Source organism: Cariama cristata, unplaced genomic scaffold (genome assembly GCF_000690535.1).
Source record: "Cariama cristata isolate BGI_N322 unplaced genomic scaffold, ASM69053v1 scaffold18751, whole genome shotgun sequence".
Taxonomy (NCBI): domain Eukaryota; kingdom Metazoa; phylum Chordata; class Aves; order Cariamiformes; family Cariamidae; genus Cariama; species Cariama cristata.
In genome coordinates this window covers 124,319-141,008 of record NW_009598934.1, presented here as the reverse complement: position 1 = coordinate 141,008, position 16,690 = coordinate 124,319, and the positions used below count along the sequence as shown (strand labels likewise).

The window sequence follows — 16,690 nt, the reverse complement described above, 5'->3', positions numbered from 1 at the left end:
GGATTTCCCTGCCCCGCCGTATGGAGAGCACTCCTATAGCCCCGCTGCCTCCGCGCTATAGCCGGGAGCACTGCGGCAATGGATGCTGTCGAAAAGATTTTCCTGGCACTGTGCGAATTGCTGTCGAGGTGTGCAAAGGCAAGGGGCTGAGTCTACCACAGAGGGATAAAATGCTTCCAGGGAAGTCACCCTGACCGTAATTCTTCCCTACCCTCATTATCATCAGGCTCTTCCCTTGCCCTTTGTTATTACAGTCAACCTCTAACAAGTAAGAAGCCTTTATGCAATACGACGTATACAGACCTCTTTAATTTCTTCTGCTTACACCTTTTTAAAAACATATCCTTGCCATCTCTGCACAAAGGTTCACTGTGATCAGGTGTGTCCTGTAGTCGAGCAACCCACCATCTGGAGCCAGCAATTGCATGTGTGCTCTTAATAAATCCACATTAAACTTGATAGTGACCTCTTATTTGGCAAGGGAAGTATTTCCTGGTTTGCTGTGTGACAACTGATTTATCGAGCCATTATTCAGTTTATTATTAGATTATTAACACATACTACCGTATTAGTCGATGCACTGTTCAGAGGGTGAATATTTTTGCCAGGTTACATATTGATCCATGAAATCTTAGCTGAACTGAGGTCACCTGTGAAGCAAAAACCCCACTCTTAAACACTGTGACAGCTGGAGAATATTTATCTTTCAAAGAGGAAAAACCTGTTTCCAGTCCCCAGACCATTTAGCTAGAAAGGTGGGCATCTAGTGGTGCAGTGGGAAAATAGTTTTCTTACAGACGCTGCATTATCAGTCGATGGCTGTTAGGTACTACTACACAGTTGGGGGAGGACTGGGATGGTGCTGCAAATGGCAGGGGATGATTCAGGGAGCAATGAAGCTTAGCAGAGCCGCCAATTTCTGCCTCCAAAGTACAGGTCCATGGGATGTCTCAGACATCCAGCAAGAGATGTGTGCAGGCTCAGCTTTCCCATCAGATGATAAATGAAGCTTTAATAAAATTAATTAAATAAAATTCTGAACTACTAGAAAAACTGTTTCAAATAGGCCTAGAAATTGAGGCAAGAAACTGCCTGATGCACAAGTACCTGCACATAGACAAGGTCTTCATGTAATTCACGTTTCTAATGCAACCAGCATAACAGCTAGAGGTTGAGAGAGTAGGAAGAAAACGTACAAACTACATGGCCACAACAGTGATGGTCACCCTCATTTTGCAGTTTAATAATTTTTAGCATCATCCTCATCTTTGCAGGACCTTGACCGTCCTCCTCTCCTTAGGGAGCACAGCACAGAAGTTAAGTTAAATCTTTACATGTGTTTTGCACCAAAAGTCCTTGCTGCTTGGCTGTCCAGGGGGCAAAAGGCATGAATACACACCATGAAGTTTTTTAGGCAGCTGTACTTGGAAACGATGTCTCTAATGGTTTCAGCTCTGTTTCTATGTAATGAAACCAAGCAGGCAGCATCTGGGGTCTTCCCCTCCAAGGGTTTAAGGGGGATTTGATTTCAAGCAGTGAACAGCAGCTGGCCCGGAAGGAATATACAGCGAGGGAGCCTCCGCTGTTGCTCAGCCTGACATACCCTGTGCTCTCCCCCGAGTCAAACCCACGCAAGCCTGTTCGGGTGACCCAGGTAAGCAAAGAGGGGCAAAGCTGGCAGGGAGCTCTGCCCTGCACCGGGCAGCAGGCTCTGCGCTTTCTCAACAGGTCCTGGTGCTCCACTGGGAACATCCTGATGCTGTGGCCCAGTACACAGCCAAACCCTTTCTGGGGACATTTTCGTGGTGACAACCCGCTCTTGCATTGTGATATTGCCAGTTTCTGAACACACTTTGATATCACAACTTGAAGATAAATTGCTGTCAATGAGCTTATGTAATGCAGGTCTTACAGTGATTTCATGTTAAATAACCCCTGAATGGATAATCCCCAAAAAACGTTGTATTTTGCCTTCTGCAGGACCTGCAGATTGCCTTTCCTATTGCAGATGGAGGGCAGCAGGAGCTGACGTAAAGCTGCCAGATCCGTCCCTGTGACCCCTCATTCCTGTTCCAACATGTCACAACTTCGCCTCCTATCACTTCTCCCATCATAGCACAGCTCGTGCCATCTAGCACCAACACACAAGGGAGCCAATGCCAAAGCAAGACAATGGGATGAGAAAACTTTTCAGATGAGTACTCTTACACAAAGATATTATCCTTTCCTTGGGGTGTCCAAGGAAATTCAGAGGTTTCCCAATCTACCCCTCATCTGCTAACAAAATACATTGGCAAGCTGCTAGATGAATGCGTTTGTAAGACTCGGATTGCTCAAACAGCTTCACACTGTCCTAAGGAAAACTGAGGACATGCCTTGAAATCTGTAAACGGTTGCTTTCCTTTACTTCCAAATAAAGGTTACGTTCTAAATTGCCCAAATCAGATACGAATGCATTGGGGTTGGAGCCAGGCGACAAGCTTCAGATCCAGACTCCAGCAACCAAAAAAAAACCTTGGGAAACAACCTTCTAAACTCTAAAGTTTTAATCAAGAACATGTCCATCCCCACCCGTATTCCAGGGGAATGAATCTAAATACATCTCTGGCTTTCTGCTTGTTGCTGTTCAACCCCTTACCAAGCAAACACATATAAATTGTTATGATGCCTTTTTTTAGAAGAAGTTTTCCCCACAAAAGCTAGCAAGAGACATACAGACCCTTAACCACAAAAATACTGAGATGAATTCTGCATGCTCTAAATTTTGAGTTGTTGGGATCCAAGATTTCTATTGAGTTCTATTTCAAAATGCAAATAAGGGTTCATGACTCAGACAGCCATTCCATGATCTTCTCATCCTGGTGTCTGATTTTTGCTTATTAGATAAAACAAACAGAAAGAAGTGTTCTCTGCCTGAGCATAGTTATTGCAGAGTGGCTCAAAAGTATGACCTGTAAAACTCCCATGCTCCAGTTTTCTCAACTGCCACCACACAGCGTTGCACTGCCAGTAGACATCTCTGCAATATGTGCTGGAATAGGATTCTCTGATTATTTTAAGTGGTAATTTGGCTGCTTTGCATCCCACTTCCTAGAAATCCTAATGCTGCCCCGATGTCCTTTGTCAGTACCAATGCATCTCTCCGCATCTGAGCAATTTTAAAGATTGTTTCTGTTTATAGGCTGCTTCTGCAGTATAAATTGCTTTCAGCAGCCCAGAGCCCAATGCCAGGTAAGAGGCTGCTTCAAGTCTTTCCCAAGTATGCTGAATAAGTAACGCCAAACACCACCGAGCCCAGCCTAGTCAGCAAAGAGCCATGCTTATTCTCCTGCTGTTGGACACTGCATTGAAAAAGGCAGCTCACATAGCAGGGATGCTTCTACTGCAGATCTCTGCTGCTCATTTTGGCACATGCATGGTGCTGTTTGGTTGGGTTAAAACTAGAGACATAAAGCAAAATACCCAGGACTGTCTGGTGTCGTTGCTTCCTTTCAATCAGATCAATGCTGTGTGTTGGGCAGTGGCAGTGTGTGTTTTGGAGGGTCAGCACACTCCTCATTAGTCTCACAGCATTTAAAATTCCTTTTTGTGATTGTGTCTATCCTTTTTCCAAATTGACTCATATTGAAGGAGGGAAAAAAAAAAAATAAAAAATCTCAATTTGTCAAGACTCCCAGGCAGCTATAAAGAAAGAATAGCTTAAATCATCCCTGTGTCTCACCTCCACCCACTGATCACCCCTTTATGGGCCAGTCCACAAATGGTAACACTGAAGTTCCTACTTGAGACTATCGTTAACCACAGGATCTGCAAATAAATATAGATACATTCCTTGTGTTTCCTGGGTCATGTCACTACCTTTGTCACCACCCACACTCCTCCTCCTTCTCTGCTCCCATTCACCCTAAGCAGCTGCTGCGGTGTCAATTGATACAAGTCCTTTGCTTGTGGCTCTATTTTACAAGTACAATGTTGGGCTATTTGTGTACCCTTGTAGTTGTGGCTGCAGACTGTTGTGTGGGCAGCAAACAGGGCACAAACTTAGCTCTGCTGCCTATGAAGCTTCATGCTCTAAAATACCTCATATAATACCATTTTCATCATACGGCTGGGTTGCAGCTCTAAGCAGAGATGTTGTGCTGTGTTCGCTTTGGGGACTATTCACCATTATTAGAGCAGATGAGCACATAAACAGTTGGATTTAGGAATATCTTTTGCATGGCAGAAGTGCTGACTTTGCTCCCCTGTGATTTCTGAGATCGTATTTGTTAGCTTTTGAGCATACAGCCAAATAGAGTCCCTGAATCCCTGAAGTTTCATAAATTGCTGTTTGCCTAGAAATTCACACCAGCAGTTAAATACGTTTAAGTCATCTTCTACTATTTCCCCAAAAGCATTCTATCCAGAGCTCAATAATTAGGACCAATATTTCCAAATTCTGAAATCCTGAGAATTATTCATAGGAATTGATGAACAACTTGGAAAATAAGAAAGATACTAAAGAAAAATAAACTCTTCCCACAAATACTTATTAACTGAGGTATGCTTGTAAATAACCACCCCTTTGCTTACACATCTAGTCTAACATGCTACTGCAAAAAGAGGTTAGACAGAAAATACGCAGGATTTGACACTCAAATAAGGAAATCTTCAACTCTTAATCAAGACATGCAGTTTACCGAGAACTTACCTATATATATCTGAAAGCACCGTACACCAGATGAATGGAAAGAAGCTGAGCTTCCTTAAAAACACTGAGCTTCTTAAAGGTTTCATTTTGTTAAATTCAACTGTCTAAAGGAAGGCAGCTACATGCTGAGCATAAGGAAAGCGAGAAAATTTTAGCACTACAAGTTGGCTTCAGACACTTTTAAACCCCAAAGACATTTCAAACTGATCACACCAAAATGTTAATGAAGGAAAGTAATCTGAGGTCAAAAACTTAATGGGAGGAAGCAGAAACAAAGCTGGTTTATATTTTCTTATATATATTCTTTTTATCACACTTACCCAGTTCAGACATAAAATACAACTTCACAAGTAGACACACAGCAAAGCTCCCAGCCTTCCTAAAGACAGCAGAACCAAGGACTAGCATTACACTACAAATATTTTCACCTGAAACTACTAATGGTAAGAATGCACTTCAGGTGGCAGAGATCAAAGCTTATTTCTCTTTAAACTCCACTATGTGCATCAGAAAGCCACTCATAAGATGAAAAGGATGGAAGAGCAAGAAGGGAGCTTATAGCTCTTTAAGGCACTATCAGCAGAAACCTCAAAATACAATGTTAGCTGACAGTTCTCTACTGAGAGTTGCTTTCATGTGATAGATAGCCAAATACTTGAAGGATGATAAATAATGAACTGTGAATGATTATTCTAATTCTGAGGAAGAGAAGGCGGTTTATGTCTGGCATTGAGAAAAATGTAATCAGATGTCCCTGACACATTAACTATCAAGTGTTTATCCTGGAATGAAGTTGAGTGGTTTAACTGGTATTATCAAAACATGAAACTTTTTTCAGAATGAAGAAAAGCCTTGACAGTTGAACTTATTTACTGGAAGAAATACATCAAGTCAGATCTATGAGTTAGGAGGGGTGGGTTATGGGAAAAAGAAATCCTACTGGTAGTGGAGAAATATTATTACTGTTTGGTAACTAAAAGGTAGCGAACATCTTACAAAGTGTGATCTCATTTTAAAGATGAGTATTGTGGAAAACTGGAATATCCTAGGAGCCTTATACAGCCACAAGTTGAAACTTAGAGAGAAATTAGAAGGGATCATGCCTGAAGGGAAACCAGTAGGTGAAGGACCTGGAGAGGGGCAATCCTGCAGCTCAGTTATGAATGAACGTGGAGCCCCTGCCTACCATCCTCTTCTTCAGTAACAGCACTCACTTAGGGCCCAGTTTCCAGTTACTTTTGTCCTGTCAGTTTGATCTGTGTTGTTTTGAGATTGTTCATGCAGCTCCCAGAAAACTTCTGCGTGGGTGAGAGTTATGAGTAAGTGAACTGGAATGAATTATTACTTTCAAATGAAAATAAAATCAGCAAAACGTAACAGTGCTGCCTCTCCCTATCCCTTCTGTTTTCCCAAGGTGCGGGATTTGTAATGTTAAAGGTGCCAACAGGGCACAGAAATAGGCAGTAAATAACCATGAGATGCTCAACCTGCCTGTGCCCTACAGCTGTGGGTCTGGCTCAATACACACCACTAAACCTCACAGACTTGTCCAAGGGAGGAATCAGGAGTCAGAGGGCTCTTGATTCAAATAGTCCCTTGATTCAGGCTTGATTCGAACAGTCCCTGGAGGGTCACGGTTTCCCACAGTGGCTATTTCTGGTGGTTGGAGACACAGATGACATGTGCTGCATCAGCTCAGAGACCACCTCCTCATCCATCAAGAAGCCAGTGACCTGCATCGCAATGGGGTTGATTACCTTTGCAGTTACAGGACCACAGTTCAGTCAGCTGGGGCAAAGCTTGCTTGCACCTTGTGTTTGCTTGCCTTGTGTTCGTCCATTTTGCAATATCAGATATAAAAAGTCTCTGATTCACTGACTCCAAGCTGTGTGCAAGGCAGATGGGAGAGACAGGTCTGAATTTGCTGTGTTGTGGATCTGTTAAGTGTTTGTGTGACCCCCTCAAAAGTCCCTTAAAACAAGGAATGTGTGGTAGAGAGCAGACAAAGCACCACAGACACTGGCCAGGTCCTCAAGCCCCCGAGCAGCTACCAAATGCCTGAATATTGCAGTTTGTGACTGGGTAAAATGAGGCTGCTCTGTCCTATAAATTTATGGCAGTAGAAGAGCCACATTGCCTATGGGATATTTGATAGGTGTCTCTGAGGCCTGTTGGTGCCACAACAGTAGACCTTAACTCGGCTGGGAATTAACTTCTTTGCTTCAGCATTGCTCCTCCACGCCTGGCTGACTGTTGTCCTTTCTCCTCTGGAATAATTATGATGGCTGAAAATAAATGTCTGGGACAACTTCTGCCAGTTTCCACAATTTAACAGCACATGGACATTTGTGTGAAAGTGTGAGCCAGGATGTTTGTGTTCATTCTCCTAATTCTCTTGACAAAATGGTTTTATAAATAATCAGGCCTTAATTGTGTGATTCCAGTTAATGCAGAGGGAGTTAATTAACATCTGGAACAAGTTTCCTGGCCCAAGCTATTAGCTGTGTCTGGTGCAGAATTCAAACAATGTATGAAGTCAGGCCTATAGCCAAATGATTTTGTACATAGCTGAAATGAGAAATGACCAAAGATGGATGAGGTACAGCAGCTGTGCCAAGATAATGTCCGTTTTTGGTAAACAAGTGTGGACTGAGTCAAGGCATGACTGATGCGCCAGTCCAAGAGGTGTACTACGTGGCAAAGAATAGGCATCACCTCTCAATTTATCTCGTCTTCAAACCCTCCGGCTCTTCCTACTTGTCTCCAAAAGCCTCACAGATCAGTGATTCCAGAGAATTTCACAGCTGGGGGAGGAACAATCACACCAACATAAAGGCCAGGTCTCCTGTGCAACCTTGCACATCTCTACTGTGTTTTACCCCATCTATCTGCAAAGTCAGAGGAGGATTTACTTTTGTGCCACTGAGAAGGAGAAGAATACTAAAGCATAAGCAGGAAAACTCTGAACCTCTGCTTCATGTGTCCATATCAAATAGAGAAGCTGGGATGTGGCCTTTTAACTGCCAGCATCCCTCCCCCAGAACAGTGCTGGGCAAACCAGAAACAGAATGTAAAATTATGAAAATCCTTTTAGGTGGAAACAAACCATTTTGTCCAATCTAAACTGATTTTTTTTTAATTCTTTGTAAAGCTTTTTAATTCTCTTTCCGTCATTTTTGGTTTTAAGCAGAAAATGTGTTAAGAAAAAATGCGAGAGTTTAGCTTAATAAATGTCTAAAAGCTAGTGACTTGCCCGTGTTCTCCCTCCACTGTCTTTGAAGACATGACTCCATGGGAACAAAGGAGAAATAATATATTTTAGTGCTAATTTGTGTGGTATTAGTCACAGTCAACCCTCAAACATCAATGTGAACAGCTCCACAAGGAAACCCCGCACTCCCAGGAGCTGGTCTCAGAGACCTGCAGGATTTCTCCACAGCTCCAGGCTTCTCACCCACTCAGTGGTTGTCACTTTACTTGTTTGAGAGCTTCTCACTAGAAAAGGATTTGCTATGCTCTGGGAAAGGGAAATAATGTTAGAAAAAAGAAGAGACCATTGCATTGGATAGTGAGGCAGCAGGGTACCAGGTCTGCACACCAAGCAGATAAACTTATAAACATCCAAACTCCTCCTTGGCCCAAAGGGAAACAGGGTCCATCCTAGTGACAATGTGGTCATAGGGCTTCACAAGACTGTGGAAAGCCCTCAGCTTGACCAGCTGGAATTTCTCACAAAACCATTTTTTTGACCAATAGTCACAACCCAGGAATAGGTAGGAGAAAGGGCTTTTCACTCTGAAAACCTTTCTTTTCCTATTTTGCACTACCAAAACACACTGAGCATCTCCAGAAATGGATTTTCACATATGCCTTGTGAATCTCCATATCCAGCTAAACCAGGGATAATATATCTGAGCTAATTTATATGATTGCTCTCTTATTACCACCTCTAATGTGATGAATTGTTATTGAAGGTTTCTTATCCACTTTCCTGTTTCGGTAGAAACCCATTCTGTGCTTTACGCATGAGTTCCACGCTGCTGCAGCTAGAAGGCATGCAGATGAGGAATGCCTCTCCAAATAATCCCCTTGCTAGGAAACACAAACAATTCTCACTAAGCTCCAGCAGAAAACCACAAATTATGGTGCAAATTCTATTTCCATGAAGTTCTACATATGAACACAAATGAAAAACAGAAGGGAAAGCAAGTCAACTGATGGCCATGGGTGAAGCAGAGAGCAATTTAGGATGAAATGCGGGTGGACAGTGTAGCAAGACTCATTGTTTTCCTAGAAATAAGGGTTACTGAGTTGAATGTCAGAAGATCCCTCATATGGGGTATTAGGTGCCATCGTAGCCAAGTACCCAGCCAAGTCTGGGGAATTCACCTTCTCTTTACCTCTTATCAGAGCAACTGGGAGAATAATTACCACCACCTTCATTTCACCACCTTCTTCTTTGTTTGCCAGAGCTACAGATCTTGTACTAAAAAGAAGGGAGTTTACTGGTGGTATGGACCACTCCTGAGTGATCCAAAGCCTACTGAAAGCCACCACTTGTTTCCACTGATTTAAACCGAAAGAAGGTAGATTTAGATTGAGTATAATGAAGAAATTCTTTATCATGAGGGTGGTGAGGCACTGGAACAGGTTGCCCTGAAGTTGTGGATGCTCCATCACTGGAATTGTTCAAGGCCAGGTTGGATGGGGCTTTAAGCAACCTGGTCTGGTGGAAGGTGTCCCTGCGCATGCCAGGGGGATTGGAACTAGATGGTCTTTAAGGTTCCTTCCAACACAAACAATTCTACGAATCTATGATAAATTTAAAAGATTTGGGATAAAGTCCTAAACTGAAACCAGCTCTGGCTCCCAAGTCAGTGGGAGAGCAGGAGAAGCTGTGCTGCTGGGAAATGTCAGTCTACAGCAGTAAGAGGACTGGGATGTCAGTGCACAGTCCTACACACTGAGGTATCCACTGTTATTCTGAGGAGCTATAATGATTTAGTAATTCAGCCCTGTTTGGATTTATGACCAATCTGAATTTCATGTACAATTTTCATAATCTGTGTCATAATTACAAAAAATGCAAGTAACTTTTTAACATCAATGTTAAAAAAAAAAATAGGCAAATCTTCCACAGCATTTTTATTGCCTATTTACAATCTCAAATCAAATGGTTTACAACTTTGTGTTCTGAAAATATACAACATAAGAAAACACTAGCCTGGCAAAATTATGCTTTTATGATAATGACAGGGATGAGTTATAGTTACTCCAGTTAAACTATAATGACTGCACAGATGCTAGGAAAAAGCTATTGTACAACATGTTTTTGCCACCATAAGCATGGCACCTGCTAGCTCTACCATGGTACATGTAAGAGCATGTTAGCATTTCTTTATGAATATTATTTTCAAGGATTATAATTGGACCATAAACATTCACTTGGGGATAAAATACCAGTATGCAGGCTTTAAAAAATACCTTGAGAAATACTCAGACAGTTTTGCATATCTGGGTTTCAGAAGCAAGTTTATGAGAGATAATATATAATTTGTTTCTGATCTTATAGGACTCAAAAATGGTCTGTGTTCTTCTTACATTCTATATGAATTTGTAGCAGGTGAATTTAGTGATATTTACAGAGCCAGAAACTATATCCTCCAGCCCACTGCTGGCTATCAGGAAATAATAATATCTGTCCACAGATTATGTGTCACACAAGTGGCAATGGCAGGAGTTTCCTATGTATCTTGCCAAGCTGCCCCTGCACCCACCCATGGTCCCACTCACTCCTGAGATGCTGCTCAAGGATGCTGGCACTGGTTGTTATGACCCACCTCCATTTGCTGAATTTAGTTTCACAAGCCAACAGCTAGGATGGAAATTTAATCTAAGTGTTATTTTCCACTGAAATAGGTGAGGAATACAGTGACCATGAGCTCCTGCACAGAGAATAGAGCTAACCACCAGCCGCAATGCATGTTATAGATGTGCTCGACATGGGAGAGCTGGTTACACTCACCACAGCAAGAAAATACAGCAATTGAGGCAAATAACATTACTAGATGTAAGACACGACAGTCATTTGCTATAATTCCCATTACAGAGAACTTTACTTATTATATACTGTCAGTCAGTATGTGAGGATTTCAGTCAAAGTGTATTATTTGACTTCCTTAGCAAGGCAATTTTCATAAGGAGTATGAAGAACTGCAAAAAGGGAGCTAACAGGTTGTGTGAAATCAGAGTCAACTAACCCAGTTCTGCTTTTTAAAAGTTGTTATAAATCAGTAGCAAGACTTTTTGAATTACTGGAATTTCAGTGAGGTAAAAAACCTTCAAAGAACCACTGGTAAAAGTTGAAGTGGACATTTACTTTTGTCTCAAAGATCATAGTTTTTAGTGAGGGAAAATCTTCCTAAGTCTGTGGTCCAGCTTCTCCTTTACTTCAATCTTCTCATTCCAGCTGGACAGAGTATGAATGAAGATTAGACATTATATATTTCATTCTCCACCACTGAATCTGCTCTACCTTACTCAATATTAAAGTCCTGCTAACGCCTTAGGCAGCAGTAGCTGACCCTTTGTATTAAGACCTCCTTTGCAGTGGGTACCTCATGCATACACCTATTGATGTATTTTAGAGTGGAGCTAATTTTTTATTTTAGGTATCTTCTCTGGCTTCATATTCCCAAGAAAACACCTCTTGTATCTATTTTTTCATGCCATGTATTTCCCCCTACTCCCTGCTATAATGTGTTGTTATGTTCCACAGAAAAAGCTTTCTTATGTCCATCTTTGTCAAAACTGTAGGAGCCACTTAAGCATCACTTTAAAAGACTCTTTATCACTGGGATGAGTTTCCCCCTAATTGTATCCTTTAACTTCAAAAGGGGGTTGGGGACATTCTTTGTATGAAAGATACTATAGAAAACAAAAGTTGTATTGCTAGTGGTTTTGCTTTTATATTTCCATCCAGGTAACTCTCTGTACACCAATTTGCTTTCTCTTTTCCAATACCCATCTCCTCCTGGGGCTAGTTCCTGGGACAGAGCTGTCTTCAAATAATTTAATTATCATGTGGCATACACCTTTTTAGTCCCCCCTGAAATAGTGCGTGATGCCTTTGGTTTACATCACTTGTTGGAAAACACTCCAAAGCATTGAAAAACTATTAAATTGTTACAGTATTGGATGCCAACACACAGAGCTATTAGTCTAATTCATCCTTCAGATCAAAGCCCACACAGGCAGCTCTCCTGCCTACAGCTATTTTCCTTTTACTTTCCTGCTTGACAGTAGTCCCTCATATCCCTCTGTTCTACTTTCTTTGAACATACACATTTTCCTTTAGTCATGGAAATATAATTTATGTCTATTATACTGTATTATAGATTGCAGATCAGGACAAGCATGCGTTACTGCCTGGAACGTCTGTTTATTGTACATCGGGTTTCTAAAAATAAATAAATAAGAAAACCACCCTCCTTCACTGGGGAGAGAAAAAATACGAAGGAGGAGAACTTGGGGGCTGGGGAGAACTGCACTCTGTTCTCAAAGTTTAATTCCCAAGTAGAGACCTTGAAGCATGATTTATTAACATCATGCTGTTTGCTTTTGTCACATTGTGGATGTGGCGGGGGGAGCGCTGGCCCCTCTCCAGTCCAGACCACCCAGCGAGCCGAGCGGAGCTACCGGCGGTGCACACCCCGGTTCAAAGGTTCACCCCCAATTCACCGGCTCCATCAGTCACCAGCTGCCTGGCTCCGCCACCCCGTTAGAGGCAACAGCAATAACAACAATAACACCCCCCCCTCCAAAAAAAAATTAATATCCTAACAGACGGGCTGTCTGGGACACGAGAATTGCAAAAACAATCCCCACCCCATCACGGAGAGTATGTGTGCAGAGAGGAGAGGGAGTGTGAGGAGGGGGGAGAGAGGGAATGAGACAGACAGAGGGGAGGGAAGAAGGGAGGAGGGAGTCCAAGCTCCGAGAAACATCACTCCATCTCTCTCACTCCACAGGAGCTGAGCAAGGAGCAGGACGATGTTTGACAACACGCAGTACCCCTATAACTGCTTTAATTATGATGGGGATGATTATCCTACATGTAGTTCTGATGAAGAGAAAAAATTCACCAGACCGGCATACAGGTAAGATGAAGTTTTTCCAAGTCTCCCCATCTCTGGGGAGGTTTCTGAGCTCTGGGATGGTGGGATCATAGCTCTTGGGGGAGCATAGGACCTCTCTCTCCAGGTGTGCGCAGTGGATCTGGCCCCGGCGCAGGCACGGCAGCGGGCAGATTTCCCCCCGGCTCTGTGTTTGAAGTGTTCAGGATTTATTTCCTCCTGTGTGGGGTCACGGCAACTCTGGCATGCCACTGAGCCATCAGACTTCACATGGTCTCCTCCGACCTCCAGGAGCCCTGGGAGAAGGGGAATTAAATGTGCAGCATGCCAATGGGTGAATTGGGTGCAGATAATCCCCGGTGTGGTGGGAAGATGCGTGGTGCAGATGTTCACGGGAGCCCCTAAGGTCCTCTCCACCAGCAGGCAAGGTGTCCAGTGACAGTGTCCCTGAGCCTGGTCTGTCCCACTGCAGCCTTCCAGCTCAGGGAAACTTTTCTGACAGGGTTTGAGAGGTGGGTGATCTTTCTGTAATCCTCCTGTATCTAAGCACTCCGTGCTGAGTGCCAGGGTAAACAGCCTGGTCAGGACTCAATTGCCTGGAAGTAATGCCTGCGTATCGTGCCGGGGGCTCGGGGTGGGGAGGCAGTGACCATGCTCAAGACGTCCCTGAGATGTCTCAGGTCAGGGCACAAATCCATCGGGAGAACTTTTGGAAGCAGGATATAGGTACACATGTACCCATGTGGTCCTAAAAACTGAGTATGTGAGTAAGGCGACGGTGTAATAGCAAGTTTTCCTTTTTTTCAGCTACATTGCCTTAATTGCAATGGCCATCCAGCAAAGTCCTTCAAATAAAGTCACCCTCTCTGGCATTTATGACTTTATAATGAAGAAATTTCCTTACTACAGATCAAATCAAAGAGCCTGGCAGAACTCCATTCGACATAACCTATCACTTAACAGTTGTTTTGTAAAGGTAAGATCACTAAGTGTGTATTTACATACACACTGTACATGGCTAAAAAAAATATATGCAGGAATCATCTCATCACTAGGAAAGAAGGGAAACAAACAGCTGAGCTGCAAATCACTTAAAATCTCTCTGAGTCATCAATTATAGAGATAAAGAATATATCCTTGTCTGATGCATGCTAATAGATAACAAATTGAAGAGGATGGAGTTTACATCCTATTCATACAACGAAAGAGAATAGGCTTAAAAGTCGTCATATGTGTTTACACCATTCTTGAATGTAAATGAATGCAGATGTTAAGCAGCAGCATCTGTAACACATACAAATACTGAACTGCCTTTAAATAAATACAGGTTCCCAGAACAGAAGGAAATGAGAAGGGGAAAGGAAACTATTGGAGCTTTGCAACGGGATGCGAATCCATGCTGGATCTCTTTGAAAATGGGAATTACAGGCGAAGACGGAGGAGGAGGAACATGAAAAGGGAACATAAGCAGCCGAGACCAAGCAGAGGGAAAAGTCCTTCATCCCTCAATATGTCTTCTACGGACTCTGCTTTAAACAACGTTTCCTCGTCTGAGAGTAAACACGAAAGAATTGAATCAGGACCAAGACTACTGGAGCCTCGTGGGTTTGCTCCAAACAGCATGACCAACAGGCAGAGCCTAAGCAATTCCTCCTTGGCAAAATCGGATTCTGAAATTAAGTTCAGCATCGATTACATCCTTTCAGCCCCAGACCCTTTGCCCGTCCTGAGATCTCAATATAATATGCAAGAAAATAAATATCATCTACTGGAGGCCCAGCAAATTAATCTCCAGTTCTGGACAATGTGATGTTACTTATTCGTGGTAACAAAGTCTGAGTCACAGTGTATTCAGCAGCCTCATGTCACTGAAAACCACCTGCCTGCCTCCTCGTTTTCTTCCCGAGCAGTACTCAGAAAGGGTTACTGATTCACCAGCTGATACTCTGTCTGCACTCAAAGAACTTTGCTAAGATTAAACCATAAATAACAGTTACCAATATCAGTTTTCACTATGCTGAAATTAATGAAATTCTGGCTTTGTTTTCTAAACTGTCGTGGACGTCATTTAACACCACAAAGAATTTCCTTCCTCAAGTACAATCTGACAGAAAAGAGACTTGCTTATCACCCATTGCTTTATTAAAGACGAAGTGAATTTGATTCCACTTTCACTGGTGGAAATTAGGATTAATTCCGCTGAAGTATATAGGTCAGAACTTAAGCTGATCTAAACCAGTGTAATTCTGTTGACTGATGCTGGCTGAGAATGTAGGGGGCGGGGGGGCTTTGTTTTCTTAAAAGAAATCGCAGAAAATATCTTCCCTCAGTTTTTATTTTAACATCATGTTCCAAACTGTTGTGCAGCTTTAATTAATCATTGATTATATAATGTAGTTATTAATATGTGTTTAAAGTATATTTTTGTTGACATTCAGGGCAGAGTTGTTTAAAATGCTGAAGTGAAGTTGTATTCAAAATAATTCCAAGAAAGCTAATTGCAAGGCTGTCGAACTCGGGTTGACTTTGATGGGTAATGTGACAGAGGCATCAGGCCTCTTAATGCCTTGGTTTAAAAAAAAATAACCCTCTCCCCTTGTACTATCAGAAATCTTCCTGAGGTGCTGCAGGGAAGTCCTTGAGCATATTTCATTTAGCAAGTGTGAAGGGAGACCTGGCTTTGCAAGAAGCTGTATCCAGGATTGACCAAAGCCAGAATTCCACCTACCTGCTTTGAGACAAGTTGTATATTCCTATTAAATAGATTTTTATTGATCCTTCTTGGAAGCAATTACCAAAGTGGTATTTGATATGATTCCAGCAAATCTGGTGAGATTTATAATTTACTGATAGCAATGTTAGATCATGAGCTCCATTTCTAAAGCAAGCCGTTTCATTACCATTTACATGCAGTGGGGTATTTCAGAACAGAACCTGACGGGCAATGATAAACTGTTAACGAGCATTTAAGAACTTGCTTTTATACAACTTGTTCATGATGAATTTCTTCCCAGTATCTAATGTCAGCATTAGTAAAGACTCCACAAAATCTTGGTTTTGGCTTGGCTACTACAATCTTCACCTGCTGCAGATAACAGAAAAAAAGACAAGGATTCTGGTGGTTTTAAGCAATTATATACAAAGAGGCAAAATTATCTTTGCAACATGAACTAAAAGTAAATGAAGGTATGTGAGATAAGATTAAGCAAAATTGTGCTAGAGGTATGCTCAGGCATGACTTGAATTTTTATGCAGAAGCTTTGACATTTCACTAAGTTATTTTACATTGTGTCTAATATATACTGTACATTTATACTATATATTCTTATATATTGTTATTGAGAAAGGGAGCAATATCACTGCACTTATATGTTGTAAAAATGCATGATGTATGTTGTCATGATGTTGAAATTTCTGCCATATACTTAAAATTTACCATCGGTGGTATTTCACACTGATTGGTAATAAATGCTCATTTTTGGGAAAACTATAAAACTTGCTATCTTCAGGCATTTCCATAGCATGCAAAAGTCTTTGCTTCTTCTTCAGAAAAGACGAAATAGAAAATTACATCATTTACATGACTGCATGTCTTCCAAACTTTGAAGGGACAATTTCTTGTGACCAAATTCTGGCTTCAGATGAGAGCTTTCAATTCTCTGTGAATCAATGGTTATTTTGGGTGATTACCTGAAAGCAAAATTTGACTCGTTAGACCTGATTGATCTGCTGTTTACAATGACACCAGAAAAAGAAGAAAACCTCTGGGATCACTGGGCAGACGGATTCTCATTTGAAGAGGGACAAGAATTTGCTCCTTTAGTATTTGTGTTCAGTAGTAAATAGATGTGGGAAGAGCATGTCC

The 16,690-nt window shown here is 41.9% G+C and overlaps 1 protein-coding gene across 1 annotated transcript; it reads left to right on the top strand.

The window, feature by feature from the left end:
• Positions 1-12,742: 12,742 nt before the first annotated feature.
• Positions 12,743-14,635, top strand: LOC104168797 (forkhead box protein I1c). The gene is made up of 3 exons (XM_009709509.1): positions 12,743-12,849; positions 13,633-13,801; positions 14,153-14,635. The coding sequence occupies exons 1-3, from the start codon at positions 12,743-12,745 to the stop codon at positions 14,633-14,635; spliced, it is 759 nt and encodes a 252-aa protein (XP_009707811.1).
• Positions 14,636-16,690: the final 2,055 nt, after the last annotated feature.

What these genes read in the sequence shown, in the direction of transcription:
- LOC104168797 (XM_009709509.1), top strand. Translation starts at nt 12,743, where the DNA reads ATGTTTGACAACACGCAGTACCCCTATAACTGCTTTAATTATGATGGG. An exon ending in TTCACCAGACCGGCATACAG is followed by an intron (nt 12,850 to 13,632) that starts GTAAGATGAAGT and finishes CCTTTTTTTCAG; the next exon opens with CTACATTGCCTTAATTGCAA. An exon ending in TTAACAGTTGTTTTGTAAAG is followed by an intron (nt 13,802 to 14,152) that starts GTAAGATCACTA and finishes AAATAAATACAG; the next exon opens with GTTCCCAGAACAGAAGGAAA.